Below are 17664 nucleotides of genomic sequence, written 5' to 3'. Positions count from 1 at the left end.
CTGGAAAAAACTACAACTATATGCTTTCCCTCCTTTACCTCTCCTTCCAAAGGTACTCATAAAAGCCAGGCAGAAAGAGCCAAAGATGATCCTGATTGCACCATACTGACCACGCCAGCACTGGTACCCAATCTTAAAGAACTTAGCACAAGAACCACCCTGGATTTTGCCTCAAATCCCACAGTTGTTGACACAGCACAACAATCAGATACTTCACAGACAGCTAAAGACCTTAAATCTAGCTGCATGGAAAATTCCTTAGTCAAGCAAGCAATGCCTCTCTCCAAAGCTGTTATGGATGTCATTCTGGAGGCCAGAAAGCCTAGCACCAGGAAAGCCTACTCGGATAAATGGAAGAGATTCTGTGCCTGGAACCAGGCGCATAGCCTTGACCCTCTTGTCCCAAACATTCCTCAGACACTTCAATACTTAACTGAGATGCTGGACAAGGGCCTCTCTTTTTCATCCATCAAGATCCACGCCTCAGCTATTTCTGCTCATTACAACACGGATCCACCAATTTTTTCTAATCCTTTGCTCAAGCAGTACCTCAGAGGGGCTAAAAACATAAGACTTTCCCGTAGAGCACCTACACCAACTTGGGACCTCAACTTTGTTTTGGAAAAATTAACTTTACCTCCTTTTGAGCAAGCTAGCACAGCAGAATTAAAATGCATCTCTTGGAAAACTGCTCTGCTACTGGCAATAACATCAGCATGAAGAGTTTCAGAATTGCAGGCACCTAATGGCAGTGGAACCTTTCCTCATTTTCCACCAGAACAGGGGGTCTTTAAGAACTAGCCCTGCATTTATGCCAAAGGTGGTATCAAGTGTGGCTCTAAACCAAACTATTCACTTGCCAACTTTTTATCCAAAACCACAGAACAACGTGGAGAGACTACTACATTCTTTGGACATTCACAGGCAGTTACACTTCTACTTGGACAAAACCAAAGCTTTCAGAAAATCTGAGCAATTATTGGTAGCATACGCTGCAGGAACACAGGGAAAAGCCATTTCAAAACAGACTATTTCAAAATGGATAGGACACTGTATACGTTTCTGTTACACCCACCATGGGAAACCTGTACCTAGCAGCATTAGATCTCACTCCACCAGGGCAACAGCCATTTCAACTGCCTACCTCAGAGGAGTACCTACCAAGGATATTTTGGAAGCAGCAACATGGAGTTCTGTGCATACCTTCACCAAACATTACCATTTGCCTTTATACTCCAAATCCAGAGCTGGCTTTGCCACTGCTGTACAGCAGGGCCTTATAGCCACCCCTAATGCCTTATAGATCCAGCCTCCCTACCTCAGCTTTGGGACTCCACCCAAGTGTAATGACTGCAGCAGTGTTACACGATGAACATAGTACAGTTTTGTACCTACCATAAATGTAGATGTTCGAGTGTAAACACTGCTGTACTGCAGGGCCTTATAGCCACCCCTAATGCCTTATAGATCCAGCCTCCCTACCTCAGCTTTGGGACTTCACCCAACTGTAATGACTGCAGCAGTGTAACACGATGAACATAGTACAGTTTTGTACCTACCATAAATGTAGATGTTCGAGTGTAAACACTGCTATACTGCAGGGCCTTATAGCCACCCCTAATGCCTTATAGATCCAGCCTCCCCACCTCAGCTTTGGGACTCCACCCAAGTGTAATGACTGCAGCAGTGTAACATGATGAACATAGTACAGTTTTGTACCTACCCTAAATGTAGATGTTCGAGTGTAAACACTGCTGCAGTCCAGGTTACCCTCCCTCCTTCCCCTCTTACTTTCTGTTATTTACGTAGGGCATCTACCCTTTATTACCTATGGGGAGTATTTGCTGGTAACTAAAAATGGTTGTTTGCTTTTTCTTTTGTATATTTTACTAGCAATTTGAATTGCCTACCTATTTGGGGGCACCTGACATCTGGGGCAAGAAAAACTGAAGAAAATGGCGTCTGCTGCATCTTATATACCCCTGTCACACTGACGTCAGGGAGGAGGTGACAGCAACCGACGCCGGTCCAAGACTTTGAAACTCAGGCCGACTGGGGAACCGCCTGACGGCAGGATAACCAAAGTGTAATGACTGCAGCAGTGTTTACACTCGAACATCTACATTTATGGTAGGTACAAAACTGACTCTTATTCGAGCTGGTTTGAGATCGGTTTGCTACCTAACCTAACATCCACTGCTGTTATTACTAAGATGAAATGTCATTTCACAGTCTGTGGTAATCCGCACAAAGTTATTTCTGACAACACTTCTCAGTTTACCAGTCAATTGTTTCAGAGATTTGCCAAAGAGTGGAACTTTGTTACTAGCAATCCTGAATACCAACAGTCAAACGGTCTTTCTGAACATGCAGTACAGAGTGCAAAGCAATTACTGAAGAGGTCAAAATTTGACAATACCAATTTCTTCTTGAATTTACTTAATCTCAAAAATATACCCAGTGACAACCTAATAGGCTCACCTGCTCAGAGACTTCTATCTAGGCAAACCTTGCATATCAGTTCTAGTTTGTTGGTGCCTAATGCTAAAAACAACAGAGCAATCAAAGCCAAACTTTTTAAGAAGCGTTCTTCTCAGAAAACCAGCCATGATAAAATGAGCAGATTTCTTCATCCATTAAAAGGAGAGACAGTGAGGATGCAAACAGTGAAAGGCTTTGATCGATTTTGTCACGTGAAAGGTATATGTACCGAGCCGTGATCCTACTTAGTGGAATCTGAGGGTGTAGAGTACAGGAGAAACTGCAGACGTTGTCTTTCTGTATCAGAAGCCATATCTCATCATCGTACCTGTGATACAGACTCTAGATCTCAGAACAGCCCTGACAATGTTCATACTGAAGAACATGTCGCACCATCCATTCCCATTCCTGATGATGTCCCAGATGTCGCCAGAGATGCACATTCCTTGAAGACGGTCCCCATTGGCTAGATCCAATTCTGTTACAGGATCAGGCCATATATCCAGAACTAATGTAAAATACACAACAACCTGAACATGATTGTTTTATGTGTGTCTGATTTTGTAAATTGCATGTCACAAGATCATTTCTGTAAATTTCATGTCACTGCATACTGTCATTTCGTATATGGACTACTACTCAAAGAGGGAGGATGTTAGATCAGAGCGTGTGTATGTACCTTTAAGAAACATTTCTAGATGTAAGCACGTGCATGTAAATAGTGAGCACGTGCATGTAAATAGTGAGCACGTGCATGTAAATAGTGAGCACATGCAGGCAGCAGTGCCATTGTGAGAGAACAGCCAGAGTGTTAACATGTATGAGTGCAGTATTCAGTCTCTTTATAAGTTTAAGTTACAAAGCCTCATTTCTGATGTGTTTGTGTGTAATAAAGCTAAGGCTTAGCTGAAACCCTTGTATGTCTTGTGATAAGGCTTAGCTGAAACCCTTGTATGTCTTGTGATAAGGCTTAGCTGAAACCCTTGTATGTCTTGTGATAAGGCTTAGCTGAAACCCTTGTATGTCTTGTGATAAGGCTTAGCTGAAACCCTTGTATGTCTTGTGATAAGGCTTAGCTGAAACCCTTGTATGTCGAGTGATAAGGCTTAGCTGAAACCCTTGTATGTCTTGTGATAAGGCTTAGCTGAAACCCTTGTATGTCGAGTGATAAGGCTTAGCTGAAACCCTTGTATGTCGTGTGATGAGGCTTAGCTGAAACCCTTGTGTGTCTTGTGATAAGGCTTAGCTGAAACCCTTGTATGTCTTGTGATAAGGCTTAGCTGAAACCCTTGTATGTCTTGTGATAAGGCTTAGCTGAAACCCTTGTATGTCGAGTGATAAGGCTTAGCTGAAACCCTTGTATGTCGTGTGATGAGGCTTAGCTGAAACCCTTGTGTGTCTTGTGATAAGGCTTAGCTGAAACCCTTGTGTGTCTTGTGATAAGGCTTAGCTGAAACCCTTGTATGTCTTGTGATAAGGCTTAGCTGAAACCTTTGTATGTCTTGTGATAAGGCTTAGCTGAAACCCTTGTATGTCTTGTGATAAGGCTTAGCTGAAACCCTTGTATGTCGTGTGATAAGGCTTAGCTGAACCCTTGTATGTCGTGTGATAAGGCTTAGCTGAAACCCTTGTATGTCGTGTGGTAAGACTTAGCTGAAACCCTTGTATGTCGAGTGATAAGGTTTAGCTGAAACCCTTGTATGTCGTGTGATAAGGCTTAGCTGAAACCCTTGTATGTCGTGTGATGAGGCTTAGCTGAAACCCTTGTACATCGTGTGATAAGGCTTAGCTGAAACCCTTGTATGTCATGTGATAAGGCTTAGCTGAAACCCTTGTATGTCGTGTGATAAGGTTTAGCTGAAACCCTTGTATGTCTTGTGATAAGGCTTAGCTTAAACCCTTGTATGTCTTGTGGTAAGGCTTACCTTAAACCCTTGTATGTCTTGTGATGAGGCTTAGCTGAAACCCTTGTATCTCTTGTGATAAGTCTTAGCTGAAACCCTTGTATGTCTTGTGATGAGTCTTAGCTGAAACCTGGGGAAGGGGGTAAAACTTACTGCTGGTAGGAGTCATGTATGAGAAAAATAAATGATGCAACCTAAATAAAACTGCTGGTTTGTAAAAGCATGCTTCATGCCTTGTGATCTTTTAATTTGTTTTCTTCTTTTACCTTTGGCAGCTGACACCAGAAGACTACACCGCATTGCAGGAACTGCTTCCCATGCTTGAAGATATCTCTGCCCGACACCCAGATCCTGTGATCCAGGAGCTGGCATCTGATCTGCGCATCTCAATTGCTACACATGGAGCTTTCTGCACTGACACCATTACGAGTGCTGCCCATAATGCTCCAGGAAGAACAAGTAAAGTGACTGCAGGTTCAGAAGGAACGTGGTCATCGTCTGGAGAAAAAGCAGACGAAAGAAAAACATGTGCAGAAAAACGCTCTGCAGATCCAGGGGGGGCATTGCCCTCCAACATTACATCAGAACAGGTTCAGGAGCTCCTTGTTTCAGCTGTGGATCCACAGGTTCCAGTACGAACTGCTGCTTTGCGCACTCTTGTGCATTTTCTAAAGCAGAGGGAATCTGAAATCTTAACACATCAGGAAAAGATTTTATCAGTAAGTTTAATGAGTCATTCCTAACAAATCTTCCTGAAATTTTATTTGGTATACAACTGAAATGTGTGTGTGTGTGTGTGTATATGCACACACACACGTGCATATATACATGTGCACGTGTGGGTCTACTATAGATGATCGAAATTCCAAAAAGCCAATTCCCATATGGCCGAGATCATATAACTGACCTTTGGAATTTCGAACATCATAAAAAAATATATATTTACATCTATATATCTATATAAATATGTATATATATATATATATATATATATATATATCTACACACACCTACATGCACACAGGCATATATGACAATGGTGTCATCTCATCTGACAGCCGCGTGATGCCTCTCTGTGTTTCTGTAGTTACATTCTACTGATGCTTCAAGGTATCAAATATTGTTTACAGATATTTGCATTAATAATTCTAAAACCATGCTGCAAGCAAATTATTATTTAAAATGTTTTATCTTAAAACTTACACGATGGCAAACACAGCTGTGTTGGTGTTTGACCTCTGTCTAGTCCAGGTAACGATGAATTAATTGTTTTTTATATAATATTTATACCGTCATAAATTTCAAGGTTTTGTAAATATCTGTCTGTGCTACTTGGTTGCCAGGAACTCCTTAGCCTCACATGAAAGCTCTCAGCTGGATAACAAACTACTGCTGACAGTGTGTGTATAACTTAAGCAGTTCTTGAGATATTTTAAGTTGTTTACAAAATATTACAAACTGAATAGATTGTATTTACTGTAACTTACAAAGTCCAGTTTAGGACCTAGAACCTAAAGAATACTGCTACTGTAAAATTGTTTGTGCTGAAGAGTTTGCCATTTATTCTTCTATAGTAACCTCAGTGTTTCAGGAGATGTGAACATTTGTTTGAAATGTGAGGACATGACTTTATTCTATCACAAACCTTATGCCCTGCCCTTTGAAAGTTGCAGTGCAAATGTCCAGACCTTTCTTTGTGGGAATGAGTTATACAAAAAATTAAGGCACGCGATGTTGCTGCTGATACTTCCCATCTGTCACAGACATTTTTCTAGAAAAATAATGTTTTGAAATATTGTGAAATTGTTGTATGCATAATTTACATAGAGGTGGCAATATTACAAAACAGCAGTATGCTTTTCCCTATGGTCTTATACCATTGGAAAGGTCTTGAACACGTGAACAATTCCCCTACTGATATCTTGGGTCTGTCTTGGACACTTTCAGAGATATAACCTTTTGTTTGACAATAGAACTAGTATTTCAGCAAGCAAAATAGTTTTTCTTTCATAAATCTGCACTGTAAAATCCACATGTACTGACAGACCTTTGATATTAATCTCAGTGTATAGCCAATTGTCTAACAGAGATACCATATTTTACATTTTTGTGACTCATGCCATTTATCAGATATTATAAATCTAATGAAATGTGGTTTCAGTGGAGAATTTTGGAGAAAAGTTCTCAGGAAGCAAGTGGTTTCCTGATTTAGAAGATTTCAGGAAGCAAAGGTGTTAATTACCCTCCTTAATTACCCTCCTCTTGTTCAGGACTGAATGAGTTAAGGGGTAGATGGTTCATTTCATTAATAGTAGAGTCCCAGGTGACTTACTTTAGCATGTAGTTTTGGATGAAAGGTGTTAATTACCTTCCTACTGTTCAGGACTGAATGGGTTAAAGGGTAGTTGGTTCATTTCATTAATAGTAGAGTCCCAGGTGACTTACTTTAGCATGTAGTTTTGGATGAAAGGTGTTAATTAGCCTCCTCTTGTTCAGGACTGAATGGGTTAAGGGATAGTTGGTTAATTTCATTAATAGTAGAGTCCCAGGTGACTTACTTTAGCATGTAGTTTTGGATGAAAGGTGTTAATTACGCTCCTCTTGTTCAGGGCTGAATGGGTTAAGGGATAGTTGGTTCATTTCATTAATACTAGAGTCCCAGGTGGCTTACTTTAGCATGTAGTTTTGGATGAAAGGTGTTAATTAGCCTCCTCTTGTTCAGGACTGAATGGGTTAAGGGGTAGTTGGTTCATTTCATTAATACTAGAGTCCCAGGTGACTTACTTTAGCATGTCGTTTTGGATGAAAGGTGTTAATTACCCTCCTCTTGTTCAGGACTGAATGGGTTAAGGGGTATTTGGTTAATTTCATTAATACTAGAGTCCCAGGTGACTTACTTTAGCATGTAGTTTTAGACGAAAGGTGTTAATTACCCTCCTCTTGTTCAGGACTGAATGGGATAAGGGGTTGTTGGTTCATTTCATTAATAGTAGAGTCCCAGGTGACTTACTTTAGCTTGTAGTTTTGGATGAAAGGTGTTAATTAGCCTCCTCTTGTTCAGGACTGAATGGGTTAAGGGGTAGATGGTTCATTTCATTAATAGTAGAGTCCCAGGTGACTTACTTTAGCATGTAGTTTTGGATGAAATGTGTTAATTAGCCACCTCTTGTTCAGGACTGAATGGGCTAAGGGGTAGTTGGTTCATTTCATTAATACTAGAGTCCCAGGTGGCTTACTTCAGCATGTAGTTTTGGATGAAAGGTGTTAATTAGCCTCCTCTTGTTCAGGACTGAATGGGTTAAGGGGTAGTTGGTTCATTTCATTAATACTAGAGTCCCAGGTGACTTACTTTAGCATGTCGTTTTGGATGAAAGGTGTTAATTACCCTCCTCTTGTTCAGGACTGAATGGGTTAAGGGGTATTTGGTTAATTTCATTAATACTAGAGTCCCAGGTGACTTACTTTAGCATGTAGTTTTGGATGAAAGGTGTTAATTACCCTCCTCTTGTTCAGGACTGAATGGGATAAGGGGTTGTTGGTTCATTTCATTAATAGTAGAGTCCCAGGTGACTTACTTTAGCTTGTAGTTTTGGATGAAAGGTGTTAATTAGCCTCCTCTTGTTCAGGACTGAATGGGTTAAGGGGTAGATGGTTCATTTCATTAATACTAGAGTCCCAGGTGACTTACTTTAGCATGTAGTTTTGGATGAAATGTGTTAATTAGCCACCTCTTGTTCAGGACTGAATGGGCTAAGGGGTAGTTGGTTCATTTCATTAATAGTAGAGTCCCAGGTGACTTACTTTAGCATGTAGTTTTGGATAAAAGGTATTAATTAGCCACCTCTTGTTCAGGACTGATTGAGTTAAGGGGTAGTTGGTTCATTTCATTAATAGTAGAGTCCCAGGTGACTTACTTTAGCATGTAGTTTTGGATGAAAGATGTTAATTAGCCACCTCTTTTTCAGGACTGAATGGGTTAAGGGGTAGTTGGTAGTTGGTTCATTTCATTAATAGTAGAGTCCCAGGTGACTTACTTTAGCATGTAGTTTTGGATGAAAGGTGTTAATTACCATACTCTTGTTCAGGACTGAATGGGTTAAGCGGTAGTTGGTTCATTTCATTAATAGTAGAGTCCCAGGTGACTTACTTTAGCATGTAGTTTTGTATGAAAGGTGTTAATTACCCTCCTCTTGTTCAGGACTGAATGGGTTAAGGGGTAGTTGGTTCATTTCATTAAAAGTAGAGTCCCAAGTGACTTACTTTAGCATGTAGTTTTGGATCAAAGGTGTTAATGAGCCACCTCTTGTTCAGGACTGAATGGGTTAAGGGATAGTTGGTTCATTTAATTAATACTAGAGTCCCAGGTGACTTACTTTAGCATGTCGTTTTGGATGAAAGGTGTTAATTACCCTCCTCTTGTTCAGGACTGAATGGGTTAAGGGATAGTTGGTAGTTGGTTCATTTCATTAATAGTAGAGTCCCAGGTGACTTACTTTAGCATGTAGTTTTGGATGAAATGTGTTAATTAGCCACCTCTTGTTCAGGACTGATTGAGTTAAGGGGTAGTTGGTTCATTTCATTAATAGTAGAGTCCCAGGTGACTTACTTTAGCATGTAGTTTTGGATGAAACGTGTTAATTAGCCTCCTCTTGTTCAGGACTGAATGGGTTAAGGGGTAGTTGGTTCATTTCATTAATAGTAGAGACCCAGGTGACTTACTTTAGCATGTAGATTTGGATGAAAGGTGTTAATTAGCCTCCTCTTGTTCAGGACTGAATGGGTTAAGGGATAGCTGGTTCATTTCATTAAGAGTAGAGTCCCAGGTGACTTACTTTAGCATGTAGTTTTGGCTGAAAGGTGTTAATTAGCCACCTCTTGTTCATGACTGAATGGGTTAAGGGGTAGTTGGTTCATTTCATTAATAGTAGAGTCCCTGGTGACTTACTTTAGCATGTAGTTTTGGATGAAAGGTGTTAATTACCCTTCTCTTGTTCAGGACTGAATAGGTTAAGCGGTAGTTGGTTCATTTCATTAATAGTAGAGACCCAGGTGACTTACTTTAGCATGTAGTTTTGGATGAAAGGTGTTAATTACCCTCCTCTTGTTCAGGACTGAATGGGTTAAGCGGTAGTTGGTTCATTTCATTAATTGTAGAGTCCCAGGTGACTTACTGTAGCAGGTAGTTTTGGATCAAACGTGTTAGCCACCTCTTGTTCAGGACTGAATGGGTTAAGGGGTAGTTGGTTCATTTCATTAATAGTAGAGTCCCAGGTGCCTTACTTTAGCATGTAGTTTTGGATGAAAGGTGTTAGCCTCCTCTTGTTCAGGACTGAACGGGTTAAGGGATAGTTGGTTCATTTCATTAATAGTAGAGTCCCAGGTGACTTACTTTAGCATGTAGTTTTGGATGAAAGGTGTTAATTACCCTCCTCTTGTTCAGGACTGAATGGGTTAAGGGGTAGTTGGTTCATTTCATTAATAGTAGAGTCCCAGGTGACTTACTTTAGCATGTAGTTTTGGATGAAAGGTGTTAATTAGCCACCTCTTGTTCAGGACTGAATGGGTTAAGGGGTAGTTGGTTCATTTCATTAATAGTAGAGTCCCAGGTGACTTACTTTAGCATGTAGTTTTGGATGAAAGGTGTTAATTACCTTCCTCTTGTTCAGGACTGAATGGGTTAAGGGGTAGTTGGTTCATTTCATTAATAGTAGAGTCCCAGGTGACTTACTTTAGCATGTAGTTTTGGATGAAAGGTGTTAATTACCCTCCTCTTGTTCAGGACTGAATGGGTTAAGGTGTAGTTGGTTCATTTCATTAATAGTAGAGTCCCAGGTGACTTACTTTAGCATGTAGTTTTGGATGAAAGGTGTTAATTAGCCTCCTCTTGTTCAGGACTGAATGGGTTAAGGGATAGTTGGTTCATTTCATTAATAGTAGAGTCCCAGGTGACTTACTTTAGCATGTAGTTTTGGATGAAATGTGTTAATTAGCCTCCTCTTGTTCAGGACTGAATAGGTTAAGGGATAGTTGGTAGTTGGTTCATTTCATTAATAGTAGAGTCCCAGGTGACTTACTTTAGCATGTAGTTTTGGATGAAAGGTGTTAATTAGCCTCTTGTTCAGGACTGAATAGGTTAAGGGATAGTTGGTGCATTTCATTAATAGTAGAGTCCCAGGTGACTTACTTTAGCTTGTAGTTTTGTATGAAAGGTGTTAATTAGCCTCCTCTTGTTCAGGACTGAATGGGTTAAGGGATAGTTGGTTAATTTCATTATTAGTAGAGTCCCAGGTGACTTACTTTAGCATGTAGTTTTGGATGAAAGGTGTTAATTACGCTCCTCTTGTTCAGGGCTGAATGGGTTAAGGGATAGTTGGTTCAGTTGGTTCATTTCATTAATACTAGAGTCCCAGGTGGCTTACTTTAGCATGTAGTTTTGGATGAAAGGTGTTAATTAGCCTCCTCTTGTTCAGGACTGAATGGGTTAAGGGATAGTTGGTTCATTTCATTAATAGTAGAGTCCCAGGTGACTTACTTTAGCATGTAGTTTTGGATGAAAGGTGTTAATTAGCCTCCTCTTGTTCAGGACTGAATGGGTCAAGGGGTAGTTGGTTCATTTCATTAATAGTAGAGTCCCAGGTGACTTACTTTAGCATGTAGTTTTGGATGAAAGGTGTTAATTAGCCTCCTCTTGTTCAGGACTGAATGGGTTAAGGGGTAGTTGGTTCATTTCATTAATAGTAGAGTCCCAGGTGACTTACTTTAGCATGTAGTTTTGGATGAAAGGTGTTAATTAGCCTCCTCTTGTTCAGGACTGAATGGGTTAAGGGGTAGTTGGTTCATTTCATTAATAGTAGAGTCCCAGGTGACTTACTTTAGCATGTAGTTTTGGATGAAAGGTGTTAATTAGCCTCCTCTTGTTCAGGACTGAATGGGTTAAGGGGTAGTTGGTTCATTTCATTAATAGTAGAGTCCCAGGTGACTTACTTTAGCATGTAGTTTTGGATGAAAGGTGTTAATGAGCCACCTCTTGTTCAGGACTGAATGGGTTAAGGGATAGTTGGTTCATTTCATTAATAGTAGAGTCCCAGGTGACTTACTTTAGCATGTAGTTTTGGATGAAATGTGTTAATTAGCCTCCTCTTGTTCAGGACTGAATAGGTTAAGGGATAGTTGGTGCATTTCATTAATAGTAGAGTCCCAGGTGACTTACTTTAGCTTGTAGTTTTGTATGAAAGGTGTTAATTAGCCTCCTCTTGTTCAGGACTGAATGGGTTAAGGGATAGTTGGTTAATTTCATTAATAGTAGAGTCCCAGGTGACTTACTTTAGCATGTAGTTTTGGATGAAAGGTGTTAATTACGCTCCTCTTGTTCAGGACTGAATGGGTTAAGGGGTAGTTGGTTCATTTCATTAATAGTAGAGTCCCAGGTGGCTTACCTTAGCATGTAGTTTTGGATGAAAGGTGTTAATTAGCCTCCTCTTGTTCAGGACTGAATGGGTTAAGGGGTAGTTGGTTCATTTCATTAATAGTAGAGTCCCAGGTGACTTACTTTAGCATGTAGTTTTGGATGAAAGGTGTTAATTAGCCTCCTCTTGTTCAGGACTGAATGGGTTAAGGGGTAGTTGGTTCATTTCATTAATAGTAGAGTCCCAGGTGACTTACTTTAGCATGTAGTTTTGGATGAAAGGTGTTAATTAGCCTCCTCTTGTTCAGGACTGAATGGGTTAAGGGGTAGTTGGTTCATTTCATTAATAGTAGAGTCCCAGGTGACTTACTTTAGCATGTAGTTTTGGATGAAAGGTGTTAATTAGCCTCCTCTTGTTCAGGACTGAATGGGTTAAGGGGTAGTTGGTTCATTTCATTAATAGTAGAGTCCCAGGTGACTTACTTTAGCATGTAGTTTTGGATGAAAGGTGTTAATTAGCCTCCTCTTGTTCAGGACTGAATGGGTTAAGGGGTAGTTGGTTCATTTCATTAATAGTAGAGTCCCAGGTGACTTACTTTAGCATGTAGTTTTGGATGAAAGGTGTTAATTAGCCACCTCTTGTTCAGGACTGAATGGGTTAAGGGTAGTTGGTTCATTTCATTAATAGTAGATTCCCAGGTGACTTACTTTAGCATGTAGTTTTGGATGAAAGGTGTTCATAGCCTCCCTTGTTCAGGACTGAATCGGTTAAGGGGTAGTTGGTTCATTTCATTAATAGTAGAGTCCCAGGTGACTTACTTTAGCATGTAGTTTTGGATGAAAGGTGTTAATTACCCTCCTCTTGTTCAGGACTGAATGGGTTAAGCGGTAGTTGGTTCATTTCATTAATAGTAGAGACCCAGGTGACTTACTTTAGCATGTAGTTTTGCATCAAAGGTGTTAATTACCCTCCTCTTGTTCAGGACTGAATGGGTTAAGGGGTAGTTGGTTCATTTCATTAATAGTAGAGTCCCAGGTGACTTACTTTAGCATGTAGTTTTGGCTGAAAGGTGTTAATTAGCCACCTCTTGTTCAGGACTGAATGGGTTAAGGGGTAGTTGGTTCATTTCATTAATAGTAGAGTCCCAGGTGACTTACTTTAGCATGTAGTTTTGGATGAAAGGTGTTAATTACCCTCCTCTTTTTCAGGACTGAATAGGTTAAGCGGTAGTTGGTTCATTTCATTAATAGTAGAGACCCAGGTGACTTACTTTAGCATGTAGTTTTGGATGAAAGGTGTTAATTACCCTCCTCTTGTTCAGGACTGAATGGGTTAAGCGGTAGTTGGTTCATTTCATTAATTGTAGAGTCCCAGGTGACTTACTGTAGCAGGTAGTTTTGGATGAAAGGTGTTAATTAGCCACCTCTTGTTCAGGACTGAATGGGTTAAGGGGTAGTTGGTTCATTTCATTAATAGTAGAGTCCCAGGTGCCTTACTTTAGCATGTAGTTTTGGATGAAAGGTGTTAGCCTCCTCTTGTTCAGGACTGAACGGGTTAAGGGATAGTTGGTTCATTTCATTAATAGTAGAGTCCCAGGTGACTTACTTTAGCATGTAGTTTTGGATGAAAGGTGTTAATTACCCTCCCCTTGTTCAGGACTGATTGGGTTAATGGGTAGTTGGCAGTTGGTTCATTTCATTAATAGTAGAGTCCCAGGTGACTTACTTTAGCATGTAGTTTTGGATGAAAGGTGTTAATTAGCCTCCTGTTGTTCAGGACTGAATGGGTTAAGGGGTAGTTGGTTCATTTCATTAATAGTAGAGTCCCAGGTGACTTACTTTAGCATGTAGTTTTGGATGAAAGGTGTTAATTAGCCTCCTCTTGTTCAGGACTGAATGGGTTAAGGGGTAGTTGGTTCATTTCATTAATAGTAGAGTCCCAGGTGACTTACTTTAGCATGTAGTTTTGGATGAAAGGTGTTAATTAGCCTCCTCTTGTTCAGGACTGAATGGGTTAAGGGATAGTTGGTTCATTTCATTAATAGTAGAGTCCCAGGTGACTTACTTTAGCATGTAGTTTTGGATGAAAGGTGTTAATTAGCCACCTCTTGTTCAGGACTGAATGGGTTAAGGGGTAGTTGGTTCATTTCATTAATAGTAGAGTCCCAGGTGACTTACTTTAGCATGCAGTTTTGGATGAAAGGTGTTAATTAGCCACCTCCTCTTGTTCAGGACTGAATGGGTTAAGGGGTAGTTGGTTCATTTCATTAATAGTAGAGTCCCAGGTGACTTACTTTAGCATGTAGTTTTGGATGAAATGTGTTAATTAGCCTCCCTCTTGTTCAGGACTGAATGGGTTAAGGGGTAGTTGGTTCATTTCATTAATAGTAGAGTCCCAGGTGACTTACTTTAGCATGTAGTTTTGGATGAAAGGTGTTAATTAGCCACCTCTTGTTCAGGACTGAATGGGTTAAGGGGTAGTTGGTTCATTTCATTAATAGTAGAGTCCCAGGTGACTTACTTTAGCATGTAGTTTTGGATGAAAGGTGTTAATTAGCCACCTCTTGTTCAGGACTGAATGGGTTAAGGGATAGTTGGTTCATTTCATTAATAGTAGAGTCCCAGGTGACTTACTTTAGCATGTAGTTTTGGATGAAAGGTGTTAATTAGCCTCCTCTTGTTCAGGACTGAATGGGTTAAGGGTAGTTCGTTCATTTCATTAAGAGTAGAGTCCCAGCTGACTTACTTTAGCATGTAGTTTTGGCTGAAAGGTGTTAATTAGCCACCTCTTGTTCAGGACTGAATGGGTTAAGGGGTAGTTGGTTCATTTCATTAATAGTAGAGTCCCAGGTGACTTACTTTAGCATGTAGTTTTGGATGAAAGGTGTTAATTAGCCTCCTCTTGTTCAGGACTGAATGGGTTAAGGGGTAGTTGGTTCATTTCATTAATAGTAGAGTCCCAGGTGACTTACTTTAGCATGTAGTTTTGGATGAAAGGTGTTAATTACCCTCCTCTTGTTCAGGACTGAATGGGTTAAGCGGTAGTTGGTTCATTTCATTAATAGTAGAGTCCCAGGTGACTTACTTTAGCATGTAGTTTTGGATGAAAGGTGTTAATTACCCTCCTCTTGTTCAGGACTGAATGGGTTAAGGGGTAGTTGGTTCATTTCATTAAAAGTAGAGTCCCAAGTGACTTACTTTAGCATGTAGTTTTGGATCAAAGGTGTTAATGAGCCACCTCTTGTTCAGGACTGAATGGGTTAAGGGATAGTTGGTTCATTTCATTAATACTAGAGACCCAGGTGACTTACTTTAGCATGTCGTTTTGGATGAAAGGTGTTAATTACCCTCCTCTTGTTCAGGACTGAATGGGTTAAGGAGTAGTTGGTTCATTTCATTAATAGTAGAGTCCCAGGTGACTTACTTTAGCATGTAGTTTTGGATGAAAGGTGTTAATTAGTCACCCCTTGTTCAGGACTGAATGGGTTAAGAGATAGTTGGTTCATTTCATTAATAGTAGAGTCCCAGGTGCCTTACTTTATTTTGGATGAAAGGTGTTAATTACCCTCCTCTTGTTCAGGACTGAATGGGTTAAGGGGTAGATGGTTCATTTCATTAATAGTAGAGTCCCAGGTGACTTACTTTAGCATGTAGTTTTGGATGAAAGGTGTTAATTACCCTCCTACTGTTCAGGACTGAATGGGTTAAGGGGTAGTTGGTTCATTTCATTAATAGTAGAGTCCCAGGTGACTTACTTTAGCATGTAGTTTTGGATGAAAGGTGTTAATTAGCCTCCTCTTGTTCAGGACTGAATGGGTTAAGGGATAGTTGGTTCATTTCATTAATAGTAGAGTCCCAGGTGACTTACTTTAGCATGTAGTTTTGGATGAAAGGTGTTAATTAGCCTCCTCTTGTTCAGGACTGAATGGGTTAAGGGGTAGTTGGTTCATTAGTCCCAGGTGACTTACTTTAGCATGTATTTTTGGATGAAAGGTGTTAATTAGCCACCTCTTTTTCAGGACTGAATGGGTTAAGGGGTAGTTGGTTCATTTTATTAATAGTAGAGTCCCAAATGACTTACTTTATCATGTAGTTTTAGATGAAAGGTGTTAACTACGTTCCTCTTGTTCAGGACTGAATGGGTTAAGGGGTAGTTGGTAGTTGGTTCATTTCATTAATAGTAGAGTCCCAGGTGACTTACTTTAGCATGTAGTTTTGGATGAAAGGTGTTAATTACCCTCCTCTTGTTCAGGACTGAATGGGTTAAGCGGTAGTTGGTTCATTTCATTAATAGTAGAGTCCCAGGTGACTTACTTTAGCATGTAGTTTTGGATGAAAGGTGTTAATTACCCTCCTCTTGTTCAGGACTGAATGGGTTAAGGGGTAGTTGGTTCATTTCATTAAAAGTAGAGTCCCAAGTGACTTACTTTAGCATGTAGTTTTGGATCAAAGGTGTTAATGAGCCACCTCTTGTTCAGGACTGAATGGGTTAAGGGATAGTTGGTTCATTTCATTAATAGTGGAGTCCTAGGTGAAGGTGACTTACTTTAGCATGTAGTTTTGGATGAAAGGTGTTAGCCTCCTCTTGTTCAGGACTGAATGGGTTAAGGGATAGTTGGTAGTTGGTTCATTTCATTAATAGTAGAGACCCAGGTGACTTACTTTAGCATGTAGATTTGGATGAAAGGTGTTAATTAGCCTCCTCTTGTTCAGGACTGAATGGGTTAAGGGATAGCTGGTTCATTTCATTAATAGTAGAGATCCAGGTGACTTACTTTAGCATGTAGTTTTGGATGTAAGGTGTTAATTACCCTCCTCTTGTTCAGGACTGAATGGGTTAAGCGGTAGTTGGTTCATTTCATTAATAGTAGAGTCCCAGGTGACTTACTTTAGCATGTAGTTTTGGATGAAAGGTGTTAATTACCCTCCTCTTGTTCAGGACTGAATGGGTTAAGCGGTAGTTGGTTCATTTCATTAATAGTAGAGTCCCAGGTGCCTTACTTTAGCATGTAGTTTTGGATGAAAGGTGTTAGCCTCCTCTTGTTCAGGACTGAACGGGTTAAGGGATAGTTGGTAGTTGGTTCATTTCATTAATAGTAGAGTCCCAGGTGACTTACTTTAGCATGTAGTTTTGGATGAAAGGTGTTAATTACCCTCCCCTTGTTCAGGACTGATTGGGTTAATGGGTAGTTGGCAGTTGGTTCATTTCATTAATAGTAGAGTCCCAGGTGACTTACTTTAGCATGTAGTTTTGGATGAAAGGTGTTAATTAGCCTCCTGTTGTTCAGGACTGAATGGGTTAAGGGGTAGTTGGTTCGTTTCATTAATAGTAGATTCCCAGGTGACTTACTTTAGCATGTAGTTTTGGATGTGGATGAAAGGTGTTAATTAGCCACCTCTTGTTCAGGACTGAATGGGTTAAGGGGTAGTTGGTTCATTTCATTAATATTAGAGTCCCAGGTGACTTACTTTAGCATGCAGTTTTGGATGAAAGGTGTTAGCCTCCTCTTGTTCAGGACTGAATGGGTTAAGGGATAGTTGGTTCATTTCATTAATAGTAGAGTCCCAGGTGACTTACTTTAGCATGTAGTTTTGGATGAAAGGTGTTAATTAGCCACCTCTTGTTCAGGACTGAATGGGTTAAGGGGTAGTTGGTTAATTTCATTAATATTAGAGTCCCAGGTGACTTACTTTAGCATGCAGTTTTGGATGAAAGGTGTTAATTACCTTCCTCTTGTTCAGGACTGAATGGGTTAAGGGGTAGTTGGTTCATTTCATTAATAGTAGAGTCCCAGGTGACTTACTTTAGCATGCAGTTTTGGATGAAAGGTGTTAATTACCTTCCTCTTGTTCAGGACTGAATGGGTTAAAGGG

At 40.1% G+C, this 17664-nt stretch overlaps 1 protein-coding gene across 4 annotated transcripts in view; it reads left to right on the top strand.

Moving 5' to 3' along the window:
* Positions 1 to 17664, top strand: part of TANGO6 (transport and golgi organization 6 homolog) — a 1856125-nt gene that overhangs the window by 1025029 nt on the left and 813432 nt on the right. For all 4 annotated transcript variants that reach the window (XM_044082029.1, XM_044082030.1, XM_044082027.1 and 1 more), the window contains one exon: positions 4661 to 5104. In XM_044082029.1, coding sequence (XP_043937964.1) covers positions 4661 to 5104 — 444 coding nt within the window. The remainder of the gene's footprint in view (positions 1 to 4660; positions 5105 to 17664) is intronic.

The sequence above is a fragment of the Protopterus annectens genome, chromosome 8.part1, assembly GCF_019279795.1.
Source record: "Protopterus annectens isolate FY-2018-M chromosome 8.part1, PAN1.0, whole genome shotgun sequence".
NCBI lineage: Eukaryota > Metazoa > Chordata > Ceratodontiformes > Protopteridae > Protopterus > Protopterus annectens.
This window is presented reverse-complemented; position numbering and strand designations above follow the sequence as displayed.